General features: G+C 43.5%; 2 protein-coding genes across 2 annotated transcripts; both read left to right on the top strand.

Annotated features, from left to right (window-relative positions):
* The first annotated feature begins 604 nt into the window (after positions 1-604).
* Positions 605-15,745, top strand: LOC143114714 (aquaporin-4-like). The gene is made up of 5 exons (XM_076276454.1): positions 605-658; positions 7,408-7,821; positions 8,077-8,241; positions 14,476-14,556; positions 15,479-15,745. Exons 2-5 carry the CDS (start codon positions 7,411-7,413, stop codon positions 15,743-15,745), a joined length of 924 nt encoding a protein of 307 aa, XP_076132569.1. The 5' UTR covers positions 605-658; positions 7,408-7,410.
* Positions 15,746-25,390: 9,645 nt separating this feature from the next.
* LOC143117495 (uncharacterized) lies at positions 25,391-26,759 on the top strand. Its single transcript, XM_076279243.1, has 2 exons — positions 25,391-26,668; positions 26,754-26,759. The coding sequence occupies exons 1-2, from the start codon at positions 25,391-25,393 to the stop codon at positions 26,757-26,759; spliced, it is 1,284 nt and encodes a 427-aa protein (XP_076135358.1).
* Positions 26,760-27,060: the final 301 nt, after the last annotated feature.

Below are 27,060 nucleotides of genomic sequence, written 5' to 3'. Positions count from 1 at the left end.
CTGATAATGAACTGTAAGTCTTGCCAAATCCACCAGGCCCCCCACAGTGAGCCTATGCGGTCTACCCCCACTCCAGATCGTCCACGGCAGAGAGTGGGAACAGATCTGTTCACCTGGAAAGGTCACACCTACCTGTTAATTGTGGACTACTTTTCTCGATACATCGAGGTAGCCCGTCTCCCAGTCCCATCCTCAGCTGCTGTCATAGCCGGACTGAAAGACGTCTTCTCTAGGCATGGCATCCCCGACATGGTGGTATCCGACAATGGGCCCCAATACTCTTCAGAGGCCTTCAAAGAGTTTACCACCGCCTACCAGTTCCAGCACGTTACCAGCAGTCCCCACTATCCTCAAGCTAATGGGGAAGCTGAACGCGCAGTAGGCACAGTGAAAAGCCTCTGGAAGAAAGGGTCTGATCAAACCGAAGCACTTCTTGCTTACCGAGCAACACCCTTGGAACATGGGTACTCTCCAGCCCAGCTGTTGATGGGGAGGCACCTCCGAACAACTGTTCCACAACCAGAGACATCACTCACCTCACGATGGCCTAACCTTGAAGAGTTTAAGAAGGCAGACAGGCAAGGACGTCTTAAGCAGGAGACACGTTTCAACCGCCGTCACCTGGCACGCCCACTGCCAGAGCTGGCACAAGGACAGAAAGTCTGGATCACAACGGAACAGATTCCTGGTGCTGTTGTCAGGCAAGCTGAGACTCCTAGATCGTTCCTTGTTCAAACGGACCGGGGTTTGTTCAGGCGAAACCGCATTCACCTGCGTGCAGTGGGGCATCCCCCAGAGGCATCTGTGCCATGCCCGTGCCCACAGCAGACAGACACCCAACATGTCACTGCCACCCGCTCAGGGAGAGTGTCAAGACCGCCAGATAGACTGGACATATAGAAGAGGGGTGGATAGGTTTTGAAGGACTGTAGAATGTTCATCTACACTGCTGCATTAGACTAGAGCAGCTCATGTTCTGAAAAAAAGGAAAGTATGTTGTTGACAAGATGTTTATTCCAGTAACGTGGCAAAATTATTTCAGTTTATAAATTTAGTTGTTAATGACTTTCAGTAAGTCTCAGCAGAAGAATTGATTTACTTTTATTTAGGATGTACTTGCTTTCTAAAAGGAAGAGGTGTACTGGGGACATGTTTATGTGTAACACGGGGAGTGCTTTATAAAACGAGACACACACTGGACATGCTGGTCTCCGCCTGAGTTCCTTCATAGTAATAACACACTATCTGAGTGGCATGTGTTCAATTGGCATATCACGTGCTTCATGTAAATGCTTAGTTTAAGGGAAACAAATGAAGGCTTCAAAACTCACCAATTCCATTACACAAAGGCAAAGACCACTCTTCATATTATATCACAGTCCAAATCACAGTGCGTGCAGCCTATATCAAAGTGCCTTCTCACATTTTATAAATGGTCAGTATTGGGAACGGGATAACTCCGCCATCTCCTTTAGCGTTGTTTCGAGTGGTTGTAATGATTTCCTTTTAAACGTTTCTTATAGTCGCTCTCCCTCTGGAGCGCGCTCAGACACGTTCCCAATTAAAATGAGTAGCATAATGATCAAGTTAGATCTTCTGCATAATGGAGACTAAGATGACCCAACAAGTATCATCCTTATGTAAGATGCTGTTGGTGCATGTTGACATTGTAAACGTTCTCTAAGAAGAGTGAAAGGCAGTTTGCAGTAAAGCTACTCTAGCTAAATTATGGTGCCCCCTCTGTCCCTTGGTGCCCTGCGCACAGTGCGTGATGCGCGTGGTGGTTGCGCCGGGACTGCAGTTGACCACAATCTCGCTAGGTTTTCATGGAATCAGCTGACAATTGTAGCCTATCGATAAAGAATGTGTGTATGCCATGACAGCGGTTTAAAGGCAAAAGACTTGTGTCGAAATATAGGCTACTTCGTTTGTGTTGTGCCTGTCTAGCACCAGGGAAAGTAACAGTAGCAGTGATAAGCAAATGCAACAAGATCACCCGTGGTCATCAAATAACTTAGTGTCCTTCTATTTGGGCATGAGAGGTGCTCACTCGAAATAATGTGATCTTTTGACCCAGAGGAGGTCTATATTCATGTGGCCTGTGCCCTGGAAGTGCTGCTGTGTCTACGTGTTTGGTGGCGGAGTTGAGATGTATTGACCCTGGATGACCCGACAACCCATAGAGAAAAGTTTTTGGAGAGGTCTGGTGCTCGGCAGGAGCGCTCATTATAGTATGGTATACTGTATAGGCTAAATGCGAGAGGGCAACGAAATCCGCCTCTTCCACCCTCTCGCCCTCTCTCTGTGTGTGTGTGTGTGTGTGTGTGTGTGAGAGAGAGAGAGAGAGAGAGAGAGAGAGAGAGAGAGAGATAGGGGGGGCGGCGGATGCAAGAGGTCGTGGTATGCGATTCCTGAGCAACACAACTTTTGCGGTTCAACTACTCATGCAGCTCTAAAAAGTTTGTTCTGACGTTTTTGAAAGATCGCGACTGTTGTGGTGCACGTTTTGACATTCCTTTTGGCCAGCTCCTGTAGCCAACTGAGATGCAGTAAAAGATATGGTAGGTGATATACCTGAAATTGGGAGGAAGACAAGTTGCAATTGTTTTAGGTAAGTATCGCTTTCTTCATCCCTATTCGAGGCATTTTATTCACACAAACTTACATTTTAGTAGCCATACTTGCGCGCATAGTAATTATATCCAGTGACCTAAATGCATGCTAATCAGTCAACCGTAAAGTCTTGGCGTCATATTCTATTCACTAATGTCCATAATAAACAAAGGGTGAGTTATTTGAATGCTCTGTGCTCTATCCGAAAATGCTGGCATGTCAGGTTAGGGTAATGTGCAGAAGTGACATATTCGGTCGCATTATCTGAATTTATGAGAAAAATAGGCAATAATTTTGAACAAGTGTGCTTGCTTGTTTTACTTTCTTTAAACATCTGCCATCGTTTTCAAAGACCTTTGATCTCCTAAAAATATGTAATTACGTTTCCGGTTAGGGACTGTTCGTTATTTATTTAAGGGGCTACCGGAGGAGTTTTGGGAGCGTTAGTCAAAAAAGGCGTGACCCTCCCTCGCCAGCAAGATTTTTTTCTATGACCCCACAAAGTGATTGAGAAAAAACGCATGACCCTCCCCAACAATTTATTGATGCCTTCTAAAGACCTACTGGGTCAGTTTGGGAGCTTGCATGCTACCACTCCTTCCTTGAAATGCCTTGAAAGGCTGTCGTTTGCAAAATTTCACAAATAATCACCGGGACCAAAACATACCTGTCAACTTTTTCCAGGTTTCACGTACTATTTTAACTTTTTCTCCCGCTTTCTTCTCCTGCTGTCAAGGGGGTGCGAGGCCCTGTGCGAACTTGACAGGTGCAAGGCACTTTTCACTTACGTCACTACGTAGCCTACTGTCGGTGCATTTTAATAGTAGGCTAATAGGCTACACCAGCTTGTCTTTAAGATGGGAAAAGTGTAGACTATAGCCTATAACTTTAGCTGAGTCACATATTTGGACATAAGCCGCTTAGCTAGTACATCACGAAACCAAACTAGTGTAACAAAGGCGAACACTTTAACAGGGGTAATTAATTGGGCGTGAATCATTGTGCTGAACGTTATTTGTCAATGTTCAGAAACACACGACATTCAAACTATTGACCATGGTAAAGTTGGTTTTATATTGGACGTTGGATATTCGACACATTCGAAAAATCTATTTAGCACTGACTACGAGGGTCGAGTTTGTGTCAAACCAACTTTAATGTGTTTAAACAAGGCCTGCCTATATTACACAAAGCTTCTTTTGTCCAAAAACCCATGTTTTGATTTTATGAATTTTTTATGCTGATAAAAGATTTCAATCTATTATGCGGCTTCACCTTTTGACTTACCCATACTAAAACACATCTCCTGAACTCGCCTTACTGCCCTTTCTAGTACACAAAGCTTCTTTTTCCCTAAAACCTACTCTTTGATTTTATAAAATTTTTAATGTTAAATGTTTCAAATCTATTATGCGGCTTGCCCTTTTGACCTACCCATGTCAAAACACATCTGGTGAACTCGGATTACTGCTCTATATAGTACACAAAGCTTCTTTTTCCCAAAAACCCATTCTTTGATTTTATAAATATTTTTTAATGTAAAAAAATGCTATAAATGCTTTAAATCTATTATGCGGCTTGACCTTTTGACCTACCCATGTCAAAACACATCTGTTGCACTCAGCTAACTGCCCTTCATAGTGCACAATGCTTCTTTTTTCCAGAAACTCACTCTTTGATTTTATATTAAGTTTTTACTTTATAAAAATGCTATAAATCTATTATGCGAATTGACCTTTTGACCTACCCATGTCAAAACACATCTGATGCACTCAGCTAACTGCCCTACATACACAAAGCTTATTTTGTCCAAAAACATACTCTTTGATTTCATATTAATTTTTTACTATTCAAAAATGCTATAAATTTATTATGCGGCTTGACCTTTTGACCTACCCATGTCAAAACACATCTGCTGCACTTGGCTAACTGCCCTACATAGTACACAAAGCTTCTTTTTTTCAAAAATTCACTCTTTGATTTTATATGATTTTTTTACTATTCAAAAATGTTATAAATCTATTATGCGGCTTGGCCTTTTGACCTACCCATGTCAAAACACATCTGTTGCACTCAGCTAACTGCCCTTCATAGTACACAAAGCTTCTTTTTTTCAAAAACGCACTCTTTGATTTTATATTATTTTTTTACTATTCAAAAATGCTATAAATCTATTATGCTGCTTCCCCTTTCGACTTACCCATGTCAAAACACATCTGTTGCACTCAGCTAACTGCCCTACATAGTACACAAAACTTCATTTTTTCAAAAACGCACTCATTGATTTTGTATAATTTTTTTTACTGTAATTTTTTTTTATACATCTATTATGTGCCATCCCCTTTTGACCCACCCATCTCAAAACACATCTGCTGCACTCATCTAACTGCCCTACATAGTACACAAAGCTTATTTTTTACAGTAAAAAAATTATATAAAATCAAAGAGGGAGTTTTTGGAAAAAAGAAGCTTTGTGTATTATGAAGGGCAGTTAGTTGAGTGTAACAGATGTGTTTTAACATGGGTAGGTTGAAAGTGGAAGCCGCATAATAGATTTATAGCATTTTTGAATAGTAAAATATTAATATAAAATCAAAGAGTGAGTTTTTGGACAAAATAAGCTTTGTGTATTATGTAGGGCAGTTAGCTGAGTGCAGCAGATGTGTTTTGACATGGGTAGGTCAAAAGGTCAAGCCGCATAATAAATGTATAGCATTTTTGAATAGTAAAAAATGTATATGAAATCAAAGAGTATGTTTTTGTACAAAATAAGCTTTGTGTATTATGTAGGGCAGTTAGCTGAGTGCATCAGATGTGTTTTGACATGGGTAGGTCAAAAGGTCAATTCGCATAATAGATTTATAGCATTTTTATAAAGTAAAAACTTAATATAAAATCAAAGAGTGAGTTTCTGGAAAAAAGAAGCGTTGTGCACTATGAAGGGCAGTTAGCTGAGTGCAACAGATGTGTTTTGACATGGGTAGGTCAAAAGGTCAAGCCGCATAATAGATTTAAAGCATTTATAGCATTTTTTTACATTAAAAAATATTTATAAAATCAAAGAATGGGTTTTTGGGAAAAATAAGCTTTGTGTACTATATAGAGCAGTAATCCGAGTTCACCAGATGTGTTTTGACATGGGTAGGTCAAAAGGGCAAGCCGCATAATAGATTTGAAACATTTAACATTAAAAATTGTATAAAATCAAAGAGTAGGTTTTAGGGGAAAAGAAGCTTTGTGTACTAGAAAGGGCAGTAAGGCGAGTTCAGGAAATGTGTTTTAGTATGGGTAAGTCAAAAGGTGAAGCCGCATAATAGATTGAAATCTTTTATCAGCGTAGTCAGTGCTAAATAGATTTTTCGAATGTGTCGAATATCCAACGTCCAATATAAAACCAACTTTACCACGGTAAACTATTGATAAGATGTGCACTATGGAACTGGTAGGCTAACATTGGACAAATAAATGACATTGACTCGCCATATCCTGACTCAGAAAAAAAAAAACATTTTCTTGCTTACTTTGCCGCAAACTCATCAATGAAATCATAGGCCAGCGAATAGCGTCTTTTTCCATTCATAGAAGGGCGAGCCCAATAGTCTCTCCTGTGACGATGCGCAAATAGTTTTTAATAGCCTATTCAACTTGGAAAAGCTTCGTTCACCCGATGCCAGTCACTGACCGCAATTTCGGTAAGGGTTGTTCAATCTCTTTAAGTTGTGTAGTAGCCTACTGTCCCCTTTGGAATATCGAGCCTATTGGTCCAGTGCGTTAGGCTATGTCCTGGGATTCGGCCGTGCTCAAAAAAAAAAGGGCTAGACTTTTATGGATGGTTATGAGGAGCATTATATGAGAGAGAAATTTGATGATCATTGATCCTTGCTTTGGGAAGTTAACCCTTTTCCATAGGCGTCAGTGAAGGAGATTGAAGAAACATGCTGTCACGTCACCTAAAGTTCATAGGCCTAATATGACTTCATGCTAAATTTTTTGAAGGTTCTTAGTGATTATTAGGAACAATATGAGAGAAATGTGGTGATCACTGATCGTTGTTTTAGGACATTAAGCCACGTTAAGCATTTGCTTAGGCTAATAGGCGTTTATGAAGAATATTTATATTTATGTCATAATTGGCCAGGTGCGAGGCCAATCAGACGCGGCCTGGGTGACGGCCCAAATTTGGCTGTATTCATGAATACAAAAGTTGGGTGACCCTCCCTCCTAGACTAAAAAAAGTTGGGTGACCCTCCCCTCAACAAAGAATAAAAAGACATGACCCTCCCCTATTTTCCTCCGGTGGTCCATTCCATAAATACCGAACGGTCCCTTAGTCTTACCTTACCACGGAGGTCTTTGGGTCAGATTGCTTTATGACTCAAGATCAACACCATTTACGCGGCGGCGCAGTAGGCTAATGTTCTCTCGGTTTAGTGCAGCAACAGATTGGAGTAGCTCTAAGCGAGAGTGGTGCACGGGGGCTAAGATGCATTGCATTTACCCTAAGGAGTTGGAGCATTATGACAGTAGTAACCAAATGATGTGTTTGGTTTAGGTGCAATCCAGAGCACTCTTACCCTGAACAGTTATCAGTAGTTGGCCACTGAATGCTAGGCTAATGGGTTGCCAGATCATTCTACCTTTGAGTTTTTGTTGCTTCTTTCACTTCATGTTGGACAAATGTCACACCACTCTCTGTGATTGTCCATGTCTTTATTTTTCCTGACCCTTTCTTTCCTCTTCTTCTCTTCTCTTCACAGGAGGTGCATCCCCTGTTGTGTGTGCTCTTGTGGGTCTGTGATGGCAGCGTTCCGCGGCGTGTGGACACAAGACTTCTGGCGTGCCGTCTTCGGCGAGCTTCTGGCCATGACCCTGTTTGTCTTGCTGAGTCTGGGCTCCACCATAGCCTGGGGTTCCCCAACGAACGCCACCGCCCCAGCCAGCAGCACCTCACCCACTCACCCTCCTGACCTGGTGCTAATCTCCCTCTGCTTTGGCCTGGCTATAGCCACGCTTGTCCAGTGCTTTGGCCACATCAGTGGTGCCCACATCAACCCGGCCGTCACCGTGGCAATGGTTGCCACGCGGAAACTGAGTCTGGCCAAAGGGGTGTTCTATGTGGGGGCGCAGTGCGTGGGGGCGATGATTGGGGCAGGGATGCTGTACGCCATCACTCCAGAGGCTGTCAGCGGTGGCCTAGGAGTCACTAAGGTGAGGGATTTACAAGACCTTTAAAAATGTACCAGTGAGCTTCACTAGTACAACCAAAGAAAGACTACAATTATAAAGATGTTTCATCAACTATAAGTAAAGCTTTAAATAATTTCTTTTTTTATGTGTGTGTGTTTGGCAGGGGTGTGTGGGGGGGGGGGGTCCATGTTGTGCATAGCTGTGAGTGTGACATGCATTGTGTTTGAAGCCCTGCTACTTTCTCTGTGCTGCACTACTCTCTGCTGCCCTCTGCAGGTGAACCCTGGCATGTCGGTTGGCGCTGGTCTTTTAGTAGAGCTCCTCATCACGTTCCAGCTGCTCTTTACCATCTGTGCCACCTGCGACCCAAAGCGGACTGACCTGAAGGGGTCGGCAGCCCTGGCCATCGGCCTGTCTGTGTGCACTGGACATCTGTTTGCTGTAAGTATGCCATCAGATGATCAGCTGATCTCGCAGCACATAGATGGATAAAACTACTTTCTTTTGAGAGGGGGATGTCACTCAGACTGGTCAGTCTAATGGCGCTTTGCAAGCACCTTTGATCTTGACCAGAAGGAGATACTCAAGAGACTGCTGGTCAGTGAACAGCAAGGTTTGATCTGATTACATGGACCATAATGGCGAAATTCACAATTACAATATGTATCTCGGTGTTGAAGTCATGGTTCGGTTAATTTTTGATTTCCTGATTTCCGCACACAAAAAAGCATACTGTTGATTACTGTTCAACCCTGCATTTGGTACATAGCTGTATCGAACCTAACGTTCTGTACCTAAATGGTTCGGTACGAATATGTTTACCTTTACACCCCTAGTGAACAGTAAGTGTAAATTACCATTGGTTCCTTCAAGGTGATGTCTTGACTATCTTGAAAGGAACACTGGTCATCACCAATTAGTAGGGGGGCCTATGTGTCTAATTTCGGGGCTTGTGGAATTCGCATGTTAATTTTTGGAGAGTATAATATCTTTGTTCTAGGGGTTCTTAAGAGTAAAAAAAACATGTCTCCATTTTTTTTTAAGGTTTTGAAGGACCTAAATCAATGGTCAAATTCAGAAAAGGTCAAATTTGGTGTTTTGTCCATAAACTTCACATTGTCCAAAAGTGGACCACATTAACAATACAACATTATAAAACATTTTTAGGCTGATGATTGATCTCTTTAACAAGAAATTGTGCCTAAAATTCTCAAAATTGTCCACTTAAAAAAATAATACTTCAATATCAATACTATCAATTCATGCATATTAGTGTGCTGGAGTGTAGGCCTAGCCTGCTCTGCCAGTTCTTGTCTACACCCATTCAGAGCACAAAGTGCAGAGATCTCTGTTAAATCAAGTTTAATAGACTTTTACATAGCTAGTACCAGCTGAAGTCTGTAAGGCCTTCCGTAGCCTATGTAAATGTGAAGAAAAGAAAGGGTAAAAGGATCAGATAGACAGACAGGTGAGTGTGTGTGTGTGTCTGTAAGAGAGAGAAAGAGAAAGAGAGACACTAGTGACAGTTGGCTGTTGATAGCTGGCAGTTATAGAATTTAGAATATCGAATAACCTGAAGCACATAGTGCTCTGTTCTTCATGGTTGGTGATATTAGTGACCTTCTAGCCTTCTACATTTGAACGAACACATTTTCATAGTTCATGGTGACACAGTGTACTGTAGTTAGGTTATATTCTTTGGTGTGTCTTTCTGTTAGTCAGGTGATGGCACACATATTTTAAAAGAAAAGATTTTGGGCTATGTATCCAGTGGCAGATATGTGTGGACTGGTGAATGACCCATCACTAGAGACATATGCCAAATTTCTTGTTTTTGTCCATGAGAGAGTATGGAGATGGTGATCACAGATCAGCCAATGATTACAATGTTACAGTGCAGTTATTTTACAACAGAACAAAGCAGTTTGGCACAGGAACTGCTACAAATCCACCTGTAACAGTGAGCATCTGCAGCATGCTAAGATTCACTACTAGAAATCATGTGAAGCAGGCAGGACTCAGTGTCTTCAGAAAAGACGTGGTAGACCATCTTCTGAACCTGCAGCAACACCTGCAACTGCATCAAGTCCATCTAGAGGCACTTTGTACACTTGTTCAGCAGCAGCTGCTGCCAGCATAGATAAGTGCTTCTTCTGTCAGAAGCAGACAAAAGAGCGTCTTCATGAGGTGTCCTCTTTCAATGCAGGCAACCAACCAAGAGATATAAGTAATATTTTGAAGTCAATGACTTTTAACAGGTAGCCAGTGTAAAGATGCTAGGATGCGGAAAATATGTTCATAATTTTTTTTTGTGTGTGAGCAGCTGCATTTTGTATACGCTTTTTAGACAGGTATTATTACAGCCAGCGTAATAGCATTGCAATAGCATTGCAATAGTTTATCCTTGAGGTGACAAAAGCATGGATTAATTTCTCGGCATCTAGTTAGGATAAGGACTTCCTTATCTTAAAAATTGTTCCTTAAATGGTAAAATTAAGTTTTGGTGATCTGTTTTATGTGATTATTTAGTGCTAGGTCCTGGTCAATTATAACTCCTAGGTTTTTAACACTTGTGGATGAGGTCAGTTGAAGATCACTATACAGTATGTAGCCTGTGATGTGGATAGGATATCCCTCATCTTTTTAGAACCTAAAACCATGACTTCTGTTTTATCTGAGTTCAAAAGCAGGAAATTATTCGTCATCCATGTCTTTATATCTCTTATATATGTGTCAAGTTTGGCTAATGGGGTTAATTCATCAGGCTTTATGGAGATAGTATAGTTGTGTATTATCTGCTAAACAACAGGAGCCCCAGTACTGAGCCTTGAGGCACTCCATATTTAACATAATCTGGGTAGATGGTTTATTATGGACCTGTACAAATTGTTGACGGTTAGGAAGGTATGATCTAAACCAAGCGAGTGCTGAGTCTTTGATGCCTATCAAATTTTCAAGCCTAAGTAGTATGTCGTTGTATGTCATGGTCTATGGTGTCAAAGGCAGCTCTGAGGTCCAGGAGGACCAGTATTGATACAAGGCTAGGTTTTTTGAGGTAGGGCTTAATAACAGATGTCTGTTTAGATGTAGACTAGTTGTAGATTTTGATGAGAAAATTGTGGAGGTGAGGTCTAATATGTTGTGTATATGTAAATGAATTAAATGTTGTTCAAGGTCTCATCTGTGATTCTGTTATGTTTTTGCTATCTTTTAGCAATGGAGTATGTGTATATGGTGAAACTGATTGGTTATTGATCTTATCTCTAATTGTTTGAAATACAATCATAATACTGACCAACCTGGTCTCATTAGGGAAACGTTCCCCTGGGAACGTTTTGGCAAACCCAGCCAAACGTTCCACCAGACACGTTTCTGCTCGACTTCCGCTCCGAGGGGCAGCTGTTCGCAGGTTCGAATCCGGCTGTGTGCAGGGCCGAGCCGTGCAATTCAACCCAACGCACGAAGACCAGAGGACCAGGCTGCGCAGACTGGGCTTGCGACGAAGACCAGACTCAGCACACAGCCGGATTCGAACCTGCGAACAGCTGCCCCTCGGAGCGGAAGTCGAGCGTGTTGACAATTGACCTAAAATCCCCCGGGTTGCTCGCGAAAAAAAACCCCACCAAGATGTGGCAGCTAACCATAGACGGCAGTTCAGGGTTTGTGCCCTTATATTTTGTGAAACGTAGCGAAATATAGGCACTATTAATCCAAAACTTTGGTTTGCTTACCAAAGAATACTGCTGAGCTTGTGTAAGCTACAATTTAGTTTGACCAGACCTAACTTTAGTAAACAACGTCTAAACGTCTCTCTTTAGCACCCCCGCTGGGTTGCTTGGCTAGTTTGCACCTCAGAAACGTGTCTGGTGGAACGTTTGGCTGGGTTTGCCAAAACGTTCCCAGGGGAACGTTTCCCTAATGAGACCAGGTGATAGGCTACTGACATACAATCATACTGTTGAAAATAACTGTTTTGTGAACTTTATTCAACATAGCCAGTGATTTAGGCGAGATTTATGGTGTTAATTACAGTGAAATATACAATTTAAAAAATATAGGGTTGAAACAGGTAAAACAAATGGAGACATCATTTTTCTCCATGTTCAATGACCTCTAAAGACAATCCAACCACTCTCCAAAAATTAACATTTCAAACCCACAGAAACCACATAGGCCCCCTGACTACAATGTAGGAAGTTCAAGAGGCATGTCAATGGAAAGTCTTGGAGAAAGTCCAGCGTATACTGTAAATGCTATCTTTCTGATAGGTTTGTTCTGTTACTGAGGCTAGAGGTTCTGTAAAAAAAAAACTGTATTCAACTAATGCTAATACAGGGGACACTGTTCAATCTGTCCTAGTGCAGAAAATATGCAGTAAACAAGACAAACTCATCTATAATAGCAATCTAGGCGGATGGATTGGAGTTACAATTATACAAGTAATGGAAAATCCATGTAGCTTATCATGAATATAAAGTGATTCATTTTCAGTAATGACAAGATGGGCAAACACGCTTTTAAAATATATACAGGTGCTGGTCATATAATTAGAATATCATCAAAAAGTTGATTTATGTCAGTAATTCCATTCAAAAAGTGAAACTTGTATATTATATTCATTCATTACACACAGATTGATATATTTCAAATGTTTATTTCTTTCAATTTTGATGATTATAATAACTGACAAGTAATGAAAACAATATATGAAACTTGGATATTATATACATTCATTTCACACAGACTGATATATTTCAAGTGTTTATTTCTTTTAATTTTGATGATTATAACTGACAACTAATATATACAGTATATACATTGAGTCATCGGAGCCAATGTACATATTTTAATAAAGAATACAAATTAAGCTAATAGTGTATTGCAGCACAAGGCCATCCAATTAATTATATTCATGTATTTAATTTGGAGAACGTAATAAATGAACGCAGATGTTTCATTATAAAGCAGACGATGCTTATTATTTTACATGCATAATTACATTTATTTTTAGAGCATTCACAATCATACAGCAAATTATCATTCTTACTGAAAGAAGAACATGCTAGAAGCTAGTGTTCAAGTGATTTCTTTATTTTAAGTAGACAGTAGGCCTATCTAGGAATAGGTATGTAAGTCAGGTAAGTTTAGAAATTTGTTATTGAAATGTCATGACTATGAGTGACAGCACCAGATTTAGACAGCACAATTTAATCATAACTGCAAAGAATATGGAGCCATGCATCTTTCAGTGTGCAATTCCCCTCACAAAGTTCAGGTAAATGTTGATGTGATGTTGATGTGAAGGACAATTGCACTGATTTAAATACTTGTGTGATATGATGCAAATTGAGAATGGACTCGTTTGGCACACACAGACGAGATGAGAAATGCTATTGCAGTGTAAAGTGGTTCACGTGCAACACATCAGTGTTACATGCATTTGTTGTATCATGTAAATACTTCAACACATCCAATTCTATTTTTTCAAAATGTCAGCAGTACAGCCTCTTGAGTTCCCCCTGTTGGTAGTGGTAATGACCAGTGGTCACTGTAAGGTAGCCCACCACATAGACACAGAGACAGACACCTGTCTGATTTCCAATCAGAGACACCTTTTTCTCCATTGGCCTCCAGTTATTGTAGCCCCCACCAAGATGGCAGCGCTATTAACATACGTTCTGGAGCCCAATGCAGTATCTAGCTTTCTAATATCTATGGCCTACCAGAGGACACAACTGACCACTTTTAGGGACACCGGCAGTCTGTAGAGGGCTGCTATCTCTTTGTGATTAGCAGGAATCATACACTTTACTACTTGTGTTGAATTGTCAATGGTGTTTTAGGCACCAAAACACCAAATAAACACATTTTTGTACAAGGGACGTTAGTATGAAATACCCCAGTACTTCTAGTACTACTGTTTTTCCTTATGGGTACACTCAGTACTGAAGAAACAGAATCGGCCTGGATCTTGTTTTGGTTTGCTTTGCTCCAGTTTCTCACATATTTAAGATATCCCAATTTGATTCAGTCCTTGGCGAAGCTTGTCATTTCAATGGCAGCCACATGGGTACGGCATGAAGGACTTTTTTTTTCCGTCACACACCAGGTTGCCAAGGACACAGCTGAGGAAGTGAGTGTCCTCGTGGCGTGGCCCCCATGCTGGGCTTGGCTGCAGCTCTCAACCTACAAACGCTGCACTGCACTCCACTCCCAGCACCTTTCATTAAAGGGGCTTTCATTTTGTGACTCTCCCACCTCTGTGTCACACACACACATACACACACACACACACTCTCACATGCACACACGTACACACACACACACACACACACACACACACACACACACACACACTCACGTACACACACACACACACAGGTATAATAGGATTTCAGAGGGAGAGATCTGCCCGCTGTTATTGAAACATATTAGGAAGTGGGCCTGTGGTGAAACTGTGGTTTTGTAATGAGATGGAAGGTGCAATGCAAACAAGCACTCTTAAGTGAACACCCCACTCAGTAGTGAGGACTGATAAGAATATGATACAGCTACAACTGAACACAGAAACTCCTGCAAAACCTTTGATTGTCTGCCTCAAAAAAAATATATTGACTAAATACATAATATACAGTATGTGTTTTTTGAGTTCATTTGTGTGTGTGTGCATTTCAGATTCCATACACCGGAGCTAGCATGAATCCAGCTCGATCATTTGGACCAGCGGTGGTCACCGCCAGCTGGGAAAACCACTGGGTGTGTTGAGTGTGCTGGGGTGTCCTGTCTGTTTAATTAATGTGAATGAATAATGTATATGTTTGTATGTGTAAGCAGTATTTCTGCTGTCAGTGGGGATACTAACAGGGCCGGTAACTCTAGAAGGTCACGAATGAGACATCCGTCTGGTGCACTGTGTCTATGTCTGAGTGTGTGTGTGTGTGTGTGTGCGCCTGTATGTGTCTTTGTGTGTGTCTATGTGGGGGGTGAGTGTGTGTGCATGTGTGTGTGTGTGTGTGTGTGTGTGAGGCTGTGGGTGTGTGCGGGGGTGTGTGTGTGTGTGTTCGTGTGTGCGTGTGTGTGTTGCACTCCTTCTGAGGTCAGGTTCGGCCTCTCTGACTGACAGGGGGGCAGAAGGCCAGATGTCTATTTTAGCAGCGGCTGGAATGTGTTATAGAGGAGAGGAGGGTGTGGGTGGGCGCGTGTGTGTGTGTGTCTGTGTTGGGGGTCGGGGAGGGTGTGTGTGTGTGTGTCAGGGGTCGGGGAGGGTGTGTGTGTGTGTGTGTCGTGGGTCAGTGAGGGTGTGGGTGGGTGAGTGTGTGTGTGTGTGATGGGGAGGGTTAGGTGTGATGCTAGATGGTGACAAGCAAGAGCGATGGTGGAGACAGCTGCTTAGTGTCGCAGTGGGCTGGGAAGGAGAAGAGGAGGCTAGAGACATGACCTGAGAGACACAAAGACCAAAATATAAAGAGACGGACCAAAAAAATACTGAAATGTCACTGGCTTAGTCTGTCTTTTCATTTTCCTGACCCCCTGCTTTCCCCTGTTTCATCTCTCTCTCTCTTTCTCTCAATTCAGTTCAGTTCAATTCAACGTTGCTTTATTAGCATGACTGTGTAGGTACAGTGTTGCCAAAGCACAAAAGAAAACAGCATAACTCTCTTTTCCCCCCATCTCTCAGGTATATTGGGTCGGCCCCGTAATCGGGGGACTCCTTGCAGCGGCCATGTACGAGTACCTGCTGTGTCCGGACTCCAAAATTAAGCAGCGCTACTCACAAGTGTTCTCGCGAGGACGCTTCCCCTCCGAGCCGCTGGTGGTAGCTGACCCGGACCTCGGAGACTTTGCAGAGAAGCAGCCGGCCTTCACAGTGCTGGACGTGGAGCGCGCCGAGAGGCTGGAGCAGCGAGAGCGCGCGCCCACAGGCGAGGTGCTATCTTCAGTATGACTAGTGAGGGTCAGGGAGGGGGAGGACAAGAGCACCGGAGCAGATGCTGCTAATCCTAATGTGAATGCTAAAGCTAACGCTAAGCTACGCTACTCAACTATAGCACGGCTTCAAGAGACTGACCTGCTGTAAGAGACGGACCACAACACAGGGAGTGTGTGTGTGTGTGTGTGTGTGTGTGTGTGTGTGTTTGAGTGTGTGTGTGTGTTTGAGTGTGTGTGTGTGTGTGTGTGTGTGTATGACTGCTTGCAGTGGTGTACATCTGCTTGCCTCATTGCTACTCTGTCCTCAGACTCTGTATCAAGCCCTCTGCAATCAATCAAAGTGATTGAAAGCAATGCTTTACTGACCGACAGACTGTCAAAGACACACAAAGAAACACACACACACACACACACAGGAAAACACACTTATATACAACAGATATCTTAAACACAAACACACACACACACACACACACACACACACATACACACACACACACACACACACACAAACACACACACACACACTTCTGAATATACAGACTGCATACAGTACTGGCACTGTCAGGCAAGTCACATACAGACATGGGTGCTGTCCCCCAAATGTAAGTAAGCACACATCCCTCAGAACACACCCTCAGAACACATCCCTCAGAACACATCCCTCAGAACACATCCCTCAGAACACACCCTAAGAGCACATCCCTCATAACACACCCTCAGAACGCACCCTCAGAACACACCCTCAGAACACATCCCTCAGAACACACCCTCAGAACACATCCCTCAGAACACACCCTAGGAGCACATCCCTCATAACACACCCTCAGAACGCACCCTCAGAACACACCCTCATCCATCAGAACACCCTCAGAATCCTACTTTTTTTTTAGTGTCCTCTTAGTGTCCTCTTCAGTGTGTCATGTGATTTTAGTGTCTCATCCTCTCCAACTCCTCATGTCCATTTTTCCATACAATGACCTTTAAACCCTACCCAACTCCTCCTCAGGGCACATTGAATGAGAGTCTCTATGCTATGTAATTTTGATTTGCATTATATTGTTGTTGTTCAGTTTTGTAGACTCTATTTCTCTGACATATCTCACATCATAGTGCCTTAGCCCCAGATTTAAAGACATCATGTCACGGTCACTGCAGGGCAGGGTAGCCTTTAGGAAAGGCTCTGCCTCCAATCTGACTAGACGACAGATGGCATTTGAGCCTTATAGACCAGCATGCATGACTGCCATACTTTATAAAAATAAATCAGAGGGCTGCTTTATATTTTAGACCACTGACTTTAGATTAATTTACTGTATTTATTATTTTGTAGTGTAGACCACGGGTATAATAGCTTTACTGAACAATGGACCTGATTTTATTTAGATTATAGAGACTTTGGACATACCATATGGAATAAATAGGCCTGCATGTGGTGTGAGAAAATAATATATGATTAAATACTATGAATTACTAGATTAGAAATAAGAATACTAGATTATTAGTGGATTGTGGTGGACTAATTTCTAGGAGTGATTTGTATTTTTACTTTTGACCACTTCTTAAATGTGAAACTGTTATTACGTACTTGATTAGCACTGTTTCTGGATAAGTAGCTAGTGATTGATTGTTCAACATTCTATTGAAAATTGATTGACTTTAACAAACCCTTTACATCCACAGACACATGGACACACATACACACTTACACGCACGTACAAAAACCCCCAAACACACACAATATCCATGTAATTGTATTTTTTCATGTTAGTTGAATTCTTTCCAGCATGTTTTTTATGTCCATATTTTGTTTCTTGGTGTTTTATGCCCCCGACGTTGTCTTCAAGGCAGTGCTGTCGGGAAGGCACTAGGTTAGCCGTGGGTTAGGGTTAGGTTTAGGATAAGGTGCCTTTAAGTCGACGGTGGCCGCGCTGCCTGGAAGACAACGTTGCGGGCATAAAACACCATCGAGCCCATATTTTACAGGGAAGGAGTATACCTTAGTAGTAACTTGTGCACTGAATTCATGAATGGCTTTGTGTACTGAATTATATCTTAAATTATGTATCTTAAATACGTTGTCTCTGTATTTGCTGGTGTTTTTATGGTTGTAAAAGCCCCTGGGGTTTCCTCACAAATTCTTGCATTTTCTCAAGGTTGCCAGTAGAGGGGAGCAGAGGAACACCTTAGTTACCTCCTTTGAAGAATTTGTGGTTTCAGTACCCACTTTTCGAACCGACAGGACTTTGTTTTACCACCACCACCCCTTCACACACACACACGAACACACACACACCCACAGACACGCACACCATACACACACCGTACGTACACACACACACACACACACACACGTTTATCTCTCACTCTAGAGATGAAAGGATGCAGACGGGGAGGGACTCCTGGCGTTAGCTTTGCTGGCTCCCTGTCTTCACTTCCTTTTTCCCTCAGCTATTTATTAAAATTTAAACCCTAATCACTCCATTTAATGAATGTTAATTTAAAAAAAGAAACATTTCCAGATAGCCTTTTTAAATATTTAAAGTCCCTTTCCTTGGAGGGACTTACTGTATTACAGTCCAACATTCCTTATATTAGCACAGAGAGATCATAGTGTGCTATCAGGGCAGATTGTAGTGGTCCAGATGACCTGAGCTACACTTTCTCACTTCAGACAAGTGGAGTTTGAGAAGGGTTTGGTGACTTACTGGCATCCTGAATCGTGGCCTAGAGCAAGGTCCTGCTAACAATGGGCAATTAAATATGGAAATATTCATCAAAGCATCTGTGTGTGTGTGTGTGTGTGAGTATGTTTGGTGTGTGTGTCTGTCTGTGTGTGTGTTTAGGGTGTGTTTGCATTGGGGTCATGAATATTAATTATATTATCGTGAAATATTAAATAACTTGATGTTGAGATTTCGGAGTGTGTGTGTGTGTGTTTTGTGTGTGCTCCTTTCATTGTCGTGAAAAGTTATATATTGCATTTAGCAATTTACTAATAAACACATTTGAATATTGTTTATTACATTATTCTTTGCACTATTCTTTGCAGCATATATCACTTTGCGACACTATAGAGAGATGCTGAAAAGGAACTTATTATGAATGTCTTTGTAAATGTTTTAGCAGGAAATGAGAACTGAAAAAACTAAAAACCTTAGTTTGTGAGTAGGTAGGGAATTTATTTAAACGTGATGTAAAAGGTGATGCTGCGCCTGTTTTTTTTTTTTTTTATCGCATTCAACAATATGGCCACAGTGCATAAACACAAGCATAAACCGAGTGGTCAGTGAGCCCTGTCCAAGGTCCTGAACGAATTGGTTTATGACAGTCGGAAAAAATGTTGGCGAAATTCATATTGAGCTCTGTTAATATGTGCTGCTGCTTAACACAATTAACCCTCTTCTAACGTTACAGCGAAAAGCAATGCTCACGATTGCCATCAGTTGTTATGCTTCCGCACAAGCGCTACAGCCTGCCGCGCGGAGTACCCACTGGGCGCGTGCCATCAAAACTAATCACACCGATTAGCATCAGTGTGCACCCGCAGCGGGACTAGACTGAGGAGTGAGAAGCAACGCGGGGGGAGAATAAAACCCTTCAACGCTTCGCTGTCGCTTGTCGTTGTCAGGAGATGCAAAAAACAGTAGGCATCTGCTCGCTTCTTTGAAATTGTTTAACCACGCCACTGAACGATGAGGTCCACAGCGGTCCTAATGCTGCCCTGAGGCGGATTCGTAACCCTATAGTAAAGTGTGACTAATCTGGCCCGAGTCAGAGGCATTTCTACGGGGACAGAAGAGAGCACAAGCCACCTCGTAGTCCTACTTTTCAGGTAGGTTACAGTTGCAGTATGGTGTTTAGGGAACGTCAGCAGAGACGTTTTCCACGCATAGCACGCTGCATGTACGCTTCTATTTGTCTTGTTGCGCGCGATTACAAGCATGAGATCATTTGTTTTCAGTCAGTTAGATTTTCAGAAACGCGGCAGAGAAAAGAACCTGGCAGTCGTGCACTGTGTCGGTGTGTGCTAGTGAACCACAGTGTGAGCCTACATGTTTAAATGGCAACTGAGCGAATTAACCTGTAGCTAATTGAAATATGTATAAAAGCTTATTTGAAAGTATGAAGCAATAGTGTTTTTTCCAGACCTATAAGAATGAGCTGCTGACTTAAACCAGTAGAGAGAGTGACCCCAAAAGGCTCGTTTGCCTGCTTTAACAAATGTTCCATTGCTTAATCTCAGGATTGCAAGCAATTTCATTCAGCAAGTTCAGAGCTTAAGCTCTCCTAGTAACTCCTCTCGAAAACATTTCTCATTCAAACTGATAGATGTGGTGTTGTAGACTGACATACTGTAGTCCTACGGCTACTTCCCTGTGTAATGTTCATTGATTATGAGTAAGTACTGTACAGTAGTGCTCCCTACAAGCTGATTGGAAGGTCCTGGCGGGTCCATATGCCACGGTCAGAGTTAAATTAAGTGCTTACATTCTTCAAAGCACTGGGCATTGAAATGTGATACTGAGGCCTTGCTTTTATTTTACTGTCTTAGCTCAGATATGGGGAGAAGCAATCTGGGACACCTGCAAGAAGTGCCAAAAAGTCTCCTTGCACAACTTGGCGTGTGTGTGAGTGTGTGTGCGTGTGCGTGTGTGTGTGTTGTAGTAAGAATTGTTTTACCTTAGAGATGAGTGTCATGTATGTGTGTGCTATAATCATCCATTTACTCTTTAGGTGTTGTTTGTGAAACATGTTAAAGATGGAAATGCATCAGTAGGCAGAAACAGAGAGAAAAGAACTATGTCCAGCATCTGTGGAATGTCATGTTCAAGGTGTTTGTGGAATCATGCTGCTTGTGTTGTGCCTTGGAGAAGGTTTGCCAGGCCTACACTCAGGCGGACTGGCGCCCTAGGCCTTATTTACTGTCTTGGGGTCAGTACTTGACTGGATTCCACAGATGTCGGTCGTTACAACCTAATGGATATGATCCAAACACCAAAAGAGTAAACATGTCTTACTACATTGTGTGTGTGTGTGTGTGTGTGTGTGTGTGTGTGTAAGAGAGAGAGAGAGAGAAAGAGAGATAGAGAGAGACTATTCAGTGATTTTCTGGTCTGGTTTGGCCTTGCGTGAAAACACAAATACACATGCACACATATTTATGCGCACACATACACACTTACTGTGCCATTTTGCCACTGGCGACAGGGTTTGTTTTTTTTCATTAATAATGCATATTGGTGCGTTCATTAAGAGAGAAATGACAGCTTGCTTTTCTCTCCACTTCAGTAATGTGCTTATACATGCACTTTCAAGAGCTCTCTGTGTGTGTGTGTGTGTGTGTGTGTGTGTGTGTGTGTGTGTGTGTGTGTAACTGTGTGTGATGAGTGTTGTGTGTGTGTGTGTGTGTGTGAGAGAGAGAGAGAGAGAGAGAGAGAGATTTTGTTTACGCATGTGTATAGGAATGCTCAATATGCAGTGTGTTTTAAATCAAACATGAAGAATATGCAGTATGTAAATTGAAAGCCCTCAAACCCATGTTAGTAATCTGTACACACACACACACACACACATGTCCACGTGCTATGTTGTTCATATTATGCACACACATAGACAGAAGATTAACAGGAACGTGCAAACACCTTCTTTGCTTTCCCTCTCATCATGGCGTTGTCTTTCCCAGGGATTAGATGAGAGTGTGTATCTTCACATCAGTCAGGATTCAAAGAGACAGTGCGTAATCAGCGTTTAGGTGAGAAGGAGAGGGAGATAGGGCAGGACTCATAAACTACCACCCAAAACAATGATGGATCACACACACACACACAGAGAGAGAGAGAGAGAGAGAGAGAGAGAGAGAGAGAGAGAGACCAGTAGTACACACTATTGATTTTAATTGAGGGTAGAAGAGGCCTGGATCCCTGTCTGTGGTGCTGAAACCCTTTCAGTAAGTACCATGGACAATGACAATGGTCTAGTGAGAAATAAAGGGTGCAAAACAACAATTTGGCAACGGCAGTCAATTGTCTCTGTCTGGTAGACTGAAGTAAATGTGTCAGATTATTTTGTGGAAGCACTGTGTGTGTGTGTGTGTATAAGGCCATTCACTTCATGGACAATTGTGGAGCGAGATGTGATGGAGTAAAACCATCAGTGGTGATTCAAACAAAGATATAATTTGTTTATTGTTATGTCATGTCGTGTATCCCCCCCCCCCCCCCCAGGAAGCTTGAAACATACATTGAAAGAAACATACATTATTTATCCCTCTTTCTCTCTCTCTCTGTCTCTTTGTAATGTGTGTGTGAGAGAAAGGTATCTCCTATACTGTCAGGGCATGGCCCTATCCCTTCCCATTTGAACTCTTGTCTCTTCTTTTCTTTTCCTCTCAGGCCCACCCCCTCTGGTTCTTTTTGCAGTGGGTTGTGGCAGTAATCACTCTGTGTTGTTAATGTGCCCCCCCCACACACACACACACACCCCTGCACAGCACAAGAGCCCCGAAGCGAAAGAGCCCATTCTCAACGCTGCACTTTCTCGCCTTTTTCAAAGAGAAGTCTTTCTCTCAACTCTACTCCTCTATCTCGCCAGATTAGTCACGTCACCTGCCTGTTCTCCTCTCCTTTTCTCTCTCTTCTATCTTCCTCTCTCTTTTCTTCTCTATTTCCACTCTGTCATACACACACACTCTTGCACAAACACACTCACACACACACAGACACACACACGCACACACACACACACACACACACACACACACACACACACACACACACACACACACACCAGGCAGCACATGCAGCGAGGCTCACATCTCCTTTTGAAGAGCGACTGTGTTATTTGGCAAGTCGCCTTAGGGCACACTGGCATGCAGATGATGGCTGAATGAAATGGAGCTCTGACACTTATCTCCATCATACACACACATACACACACACACACACACACACTCACACACACACATGCATACACACACTTCAGAGAGAGCAGACCCATCATCCCACATCACAGGCCCAGCTTTTTGCCCCTGCCTAACGAGCCTTAATTGCTAATTGGGTGTCTAGGTGTGAAATGAGAATTCCAAACATGGAACAGGGCCGATTTTTCAAATCATTCTTTTTTTTCTCCCCAGTTTCCTCATTTTTCTTCCATTTTAAAAGTGTCAAAGCCTCTCCTGTGACTTGCCCTTGAGCGAGGAGGAGAAGAAAAGGGGAACAACGGAGGGAGGTGAGCAGAGCGAAAAGGGGGATGCAGTCAGATTTGTGGTCGGTGGCGCTGAAGCTCAAAAGCAAGCAGTGGCCCATGTATGGGAATGAATTCATCTGTTTCCTTTAGTGTCAGCTTGTGTGGTTGTGCGTGTTTGCGTATTGAGTGGTGCTTTCATTTTTGATTTCAAAATTGACCTGTTCAGGCTAACTGTAGCACTGATATTTTAGTAGAGCCTATTGAAATGAGTGGCCTAGAAGATGGAGATGAGATGAGGTAAACCCCATGATTTGAGTTAAAGATTTTGTATAGTGGACACAGAAGATTTTAACCTCCATTGTCCCCTTTTAGTTAAACACAAACATTAAACAAGAGGACACCTGATCTACAGTTGGCAGGGGCAGAGTGGGAGACTTGTGAGCCCCTCCCAACGGGGGTGGAGGTGTTGATGAGAGAGCGACCCAACTTGACCTGATTCTTTTCAGTGGGGAAATCCAGTGCTACTTAAAACACGCCACAGCCATTCATCTGCAATTGTCAGTAGTCTGTAGCCATCTCATACCTCTATGTCAGGTCATCAGGTCTGTAGCCATCTCATATACGCATCTTATACCTGCATGTCAGGTCATCAGGTCTGTAGCCATCTCATACGCATCTCATACCTGCATGTCAGTAGTCTGTAGCCATCTCATACGCATCTCATACCTGCATGTCAGGTCATCAAAGGTGTTGTTACCACGTTATTACCAGGGCTGTGGGGAGAGGCCACAGGGACAGAGAGTGAGGAGCTATGGTCGTATAGTCCAGGCTATTTGAGGGCACAGCAAAGAACTGTGCAGGGATATCATGCTCTTTTGAAGATCACAGATATCAGCCGACAGGGAATTCTCTGGATTCCCCCGATTACCACTCCGCTAATGACAGTTGGGGTAGGTCAAGGTCATGGAGAGAAACCTCCTCCTTCCTGACAGGATGTGGTTTAGCTGTAGTAATCACTGGCATGGTGTTAAAACATGCAAAAACATAACCTACCATGGCTGTATTCTATGCGCGTATATCTGTCTGTGTGTGTGTGTGTGTGTGTGTGTGTGTGTGTGTGTGTGTGAGTGTGTGTGTGTGTGTGTGTGTGTGTGTGTGTGTGTGTGTGAGAGAGAGAGAATCTGTGTGTGTGTGGTAAGAAAGGCAAGTGTGAATGGCGCTCAAGAACAAAAGTGAGAAACTGAGCCTTTTAAAGCAGTCCCTTAGGCTATAGTATATTTGTGTGTGTGTGTGTGTGTGTGTGTGTGTGTGTGTGTGTGTGTGTGTGTGTGTGTGTGTGTGTGTGTGTGTGTGTGCTCGCGCTCGTGTGCAGTCTGTTAATATTACAGTGCCACAGAGGAGTGGATCTCTATCAAGGTCAGCTATCACCCATAGGGACACGTGTGTGCATGTGTGCAGTTTAGAAAGAGACAATTGTGGGTATGTCTGTGAATGTGGAAACGTGTCAAAAAGAAAATGCGTTATTGTGTTATATATTTGTGTGTGTGTGTGAGAGAAAGAGAGAGAGAGAGAGAGAGAGAATAGAAGACTGAAAGAGAATATCTTATGTGACAAATGTAATGGAACGTTTATCTGAAGACATTAATATCTCGCTAGTCTCTGTCATCAGATGCATCTCTTGCATTCCCGTTATGTACCCAATCAGCTGTTGTTGCTTTCATATCACAAAGCCTGTGAGTCTGCAAGTTGTTATTGAAGTTTTATTTACCTTTTACCTTTACCTTTTCTTACTATCTATATCGTGAGTGTATGTGTGTGTGTGTGTGTGTGTGTGCGCGCGTGTGCATTTGCAGTATTTGTGTGTACCTGTGTCTGCAGTGTATTGCAGGGGTTCTCTGCGAGAAATGTATTTGTCATCAAAGACTTACTCTTTCAGCCAATCATGTTTGCTGGGCCAATACAACACATAACAGACTGCTCTCTCCCTCTATCCCTCTCTCTTTCTGTGTGTGTGTGTGTGTGTGTGTGTGTGTGTTTGTGCAGTGTGTGTGTGTGTGTGTTTAATTTGGGAATGCCCCCCTTCTCCCTGCACCTTTAAGAGCGCGTGTCTGTGCTAGTGGCTGAAGGTCACTAAAACACCGAACACTCTCGGCTCCGCTGCGGTCCAATATAGCGCATGCGCACTGCCTCGGGACTGGGACACACAGACCGCAATATGGCGAGAATGCCTGGCAGCCGTGAGTGCAGTTACAGCGACGAGCGGGAAGAGGGGATGGGGGACCATGAGAGGAAAGAAGAGGAGGAAGAAGCGGGAGAAGGAGAAGAGGAAGAAGAAGAAGAGGATGGAGAGATCCAGGAGATACAGATCACTGGAGATGAGGAAGGAGAGTTTGAGGAGGAGTGGGAGCACGAGGAGGAAAGAGGGGTGCCTGACAGTTGCGCATCAGACCAGACCGAGGAAGACTCGGTCGTTATGCGCAATACGGACCGGCACGGCGGGGGCGAACTGGAGGAAGAGGAGGACGTCACAGCCGCGGGGATGGACTCCGACCGCTCTCGTCTGAGTGAAAACACACGCCTGGCCACCCGGTACGCGGTCCGAATATTCCGCGAGTACCTGAGCGAGAAATCGCAGAGTCCGGACTTTGAGAGCATGGACAAGGAGGCTCTGTGTCGCGTGCTGCGCTCCTTCTACGCAGAGGCGCGCTCCAAGAGCGGGCAGCTCTACAGCAAGTCCTCGCTCATCAGCATTCGTAGTTCTCTCAACCGGTACCTGAATGAACCACCTTATTGTCGCGCACTGGACCTCACCAAGGACCCCGAGTTACGGGGTGCGAACCTGACGCTTGCCGCTGTCATCAGGAAACTCGAGGAACAGGGTGCCGGTCCGGTGGTGCAGAAACAGGCGATAACGCGCGCTGACCTGAGGAAACTCTATACCTCTCCCGTGTTCTGCGCCAGCTCACCCTTTGGGCTGCTCAATAAAGTGTGGTTCGAAACCTGCATGTACTTCTGCACGCGCGGACGTGAGAATCAGCGCGAATTGGAAGAGGACTCCTTCGGGCTCGCGATGGATGAAGATGGGCGAAAGTTTGTGTACTTCAAAGCGCTCGGTCCTTACCATAAATCGCGCTCTGCGTCTTGGACTAAAAAAAGATCTGATTCGGACGAGGACAATCTCCCCCGTATGTACGAAACTGGAACAGAGTTTTGTCCGTATGCCAGTTTTGTGAAATACCTCGCTAAACGGAACCCGCTGTGCAAGGCATTTTTCCAGCGTCCGCGGGATCACTGTGGGGAGAGAGACGCGACCTGGTACGAGAACAAAGCGATTGGCAAGAATCTGCTTGGCACCAGGATGCAGATGCTGTCGCGTGCGGCCAAACTGTCCAAGACCTACACTAACCACTGCATCGGCGCCGTCTCCATAGCAACGCTGAATAGCATCGCCGGCATTGGGTCAAAGTTAGCTCCCTCTCAGCGCATCCCACCGGAAACGGTCCAGCTACTGCTGCCGTATGTGCAGCACGTGGAGGAGGAGGATGCAATTGCACTCAAACCGCAGAGAGCGAACAAACGCCCGAGGACTCTAGTCTACCCGATAAATGCGGCAGAAATAGAGGCTTCGCCACCGAAAAAGCGCCACGAGGACACTCCGGCCATAAAAACTGCGGCGGACTCCGCTCCGCAGCTGGCTGCACAAGATCAGAACAGTCAGGCAGCCTCCCCTGCTGTAGCGCCTCCAGCGCAGGTAGGCAGACGAAGACGCTTGCTTTGGCTCACAGAAGAAAATGCCTTCTGTTTGAGTGTGTTTTGGGGTATATTTCGTTTTCCAGAGGTAACGCCACATTCTGTCAAATACATGAAAAGATCATTTTGGTCAACATAATGCACGGTTTGCTTTTTGAGGAATTTCTCATTTGACCTATCGAAAGCTGAAGTGCCCCTGGCTGCCTGCAATACATTACTGCTAAGAAAACAGTAGCCTATTTAATTGAACCGTTTATGTCTAGGAAGGGTCTATATGTGCGCTTGTTTCTGTTCAAGCTGAAAGCTGAGGTTTTCCATTATTCACCCCAAAAGATAAAAATGTTGGAGCTTGACCCAGTCTCTGTCTTGCTGTTAGGTCTTCTGTTGCATTTG

The sequence above is a fragment of the Alosa pseudoharengus genome, unplaced genomic scaffold, assembly GCF_046254945.1.
Source record: "Alosa pseudoharengus isolate Yale_2024_CS ecotype anadromous, Long Island Sound unplaced genomic scaffold, YU_APseudo_1.1 YU_APseudo_1.1_scf_11, whole genome shotgun sequence".
NCBI classification, from domain to species: domain Eukaryota; kingdom Metazoa; phylum Chordata; class Actinopteri; order Clupeiformes; family Clupeidae; genus Alosa; species Alosa pseudoharengus.
The sequence above is the reverse complement of the archived record's forward strand: the minus strand, read 5'-3'. Positions and strand labels throughout refer to the sequence as shown.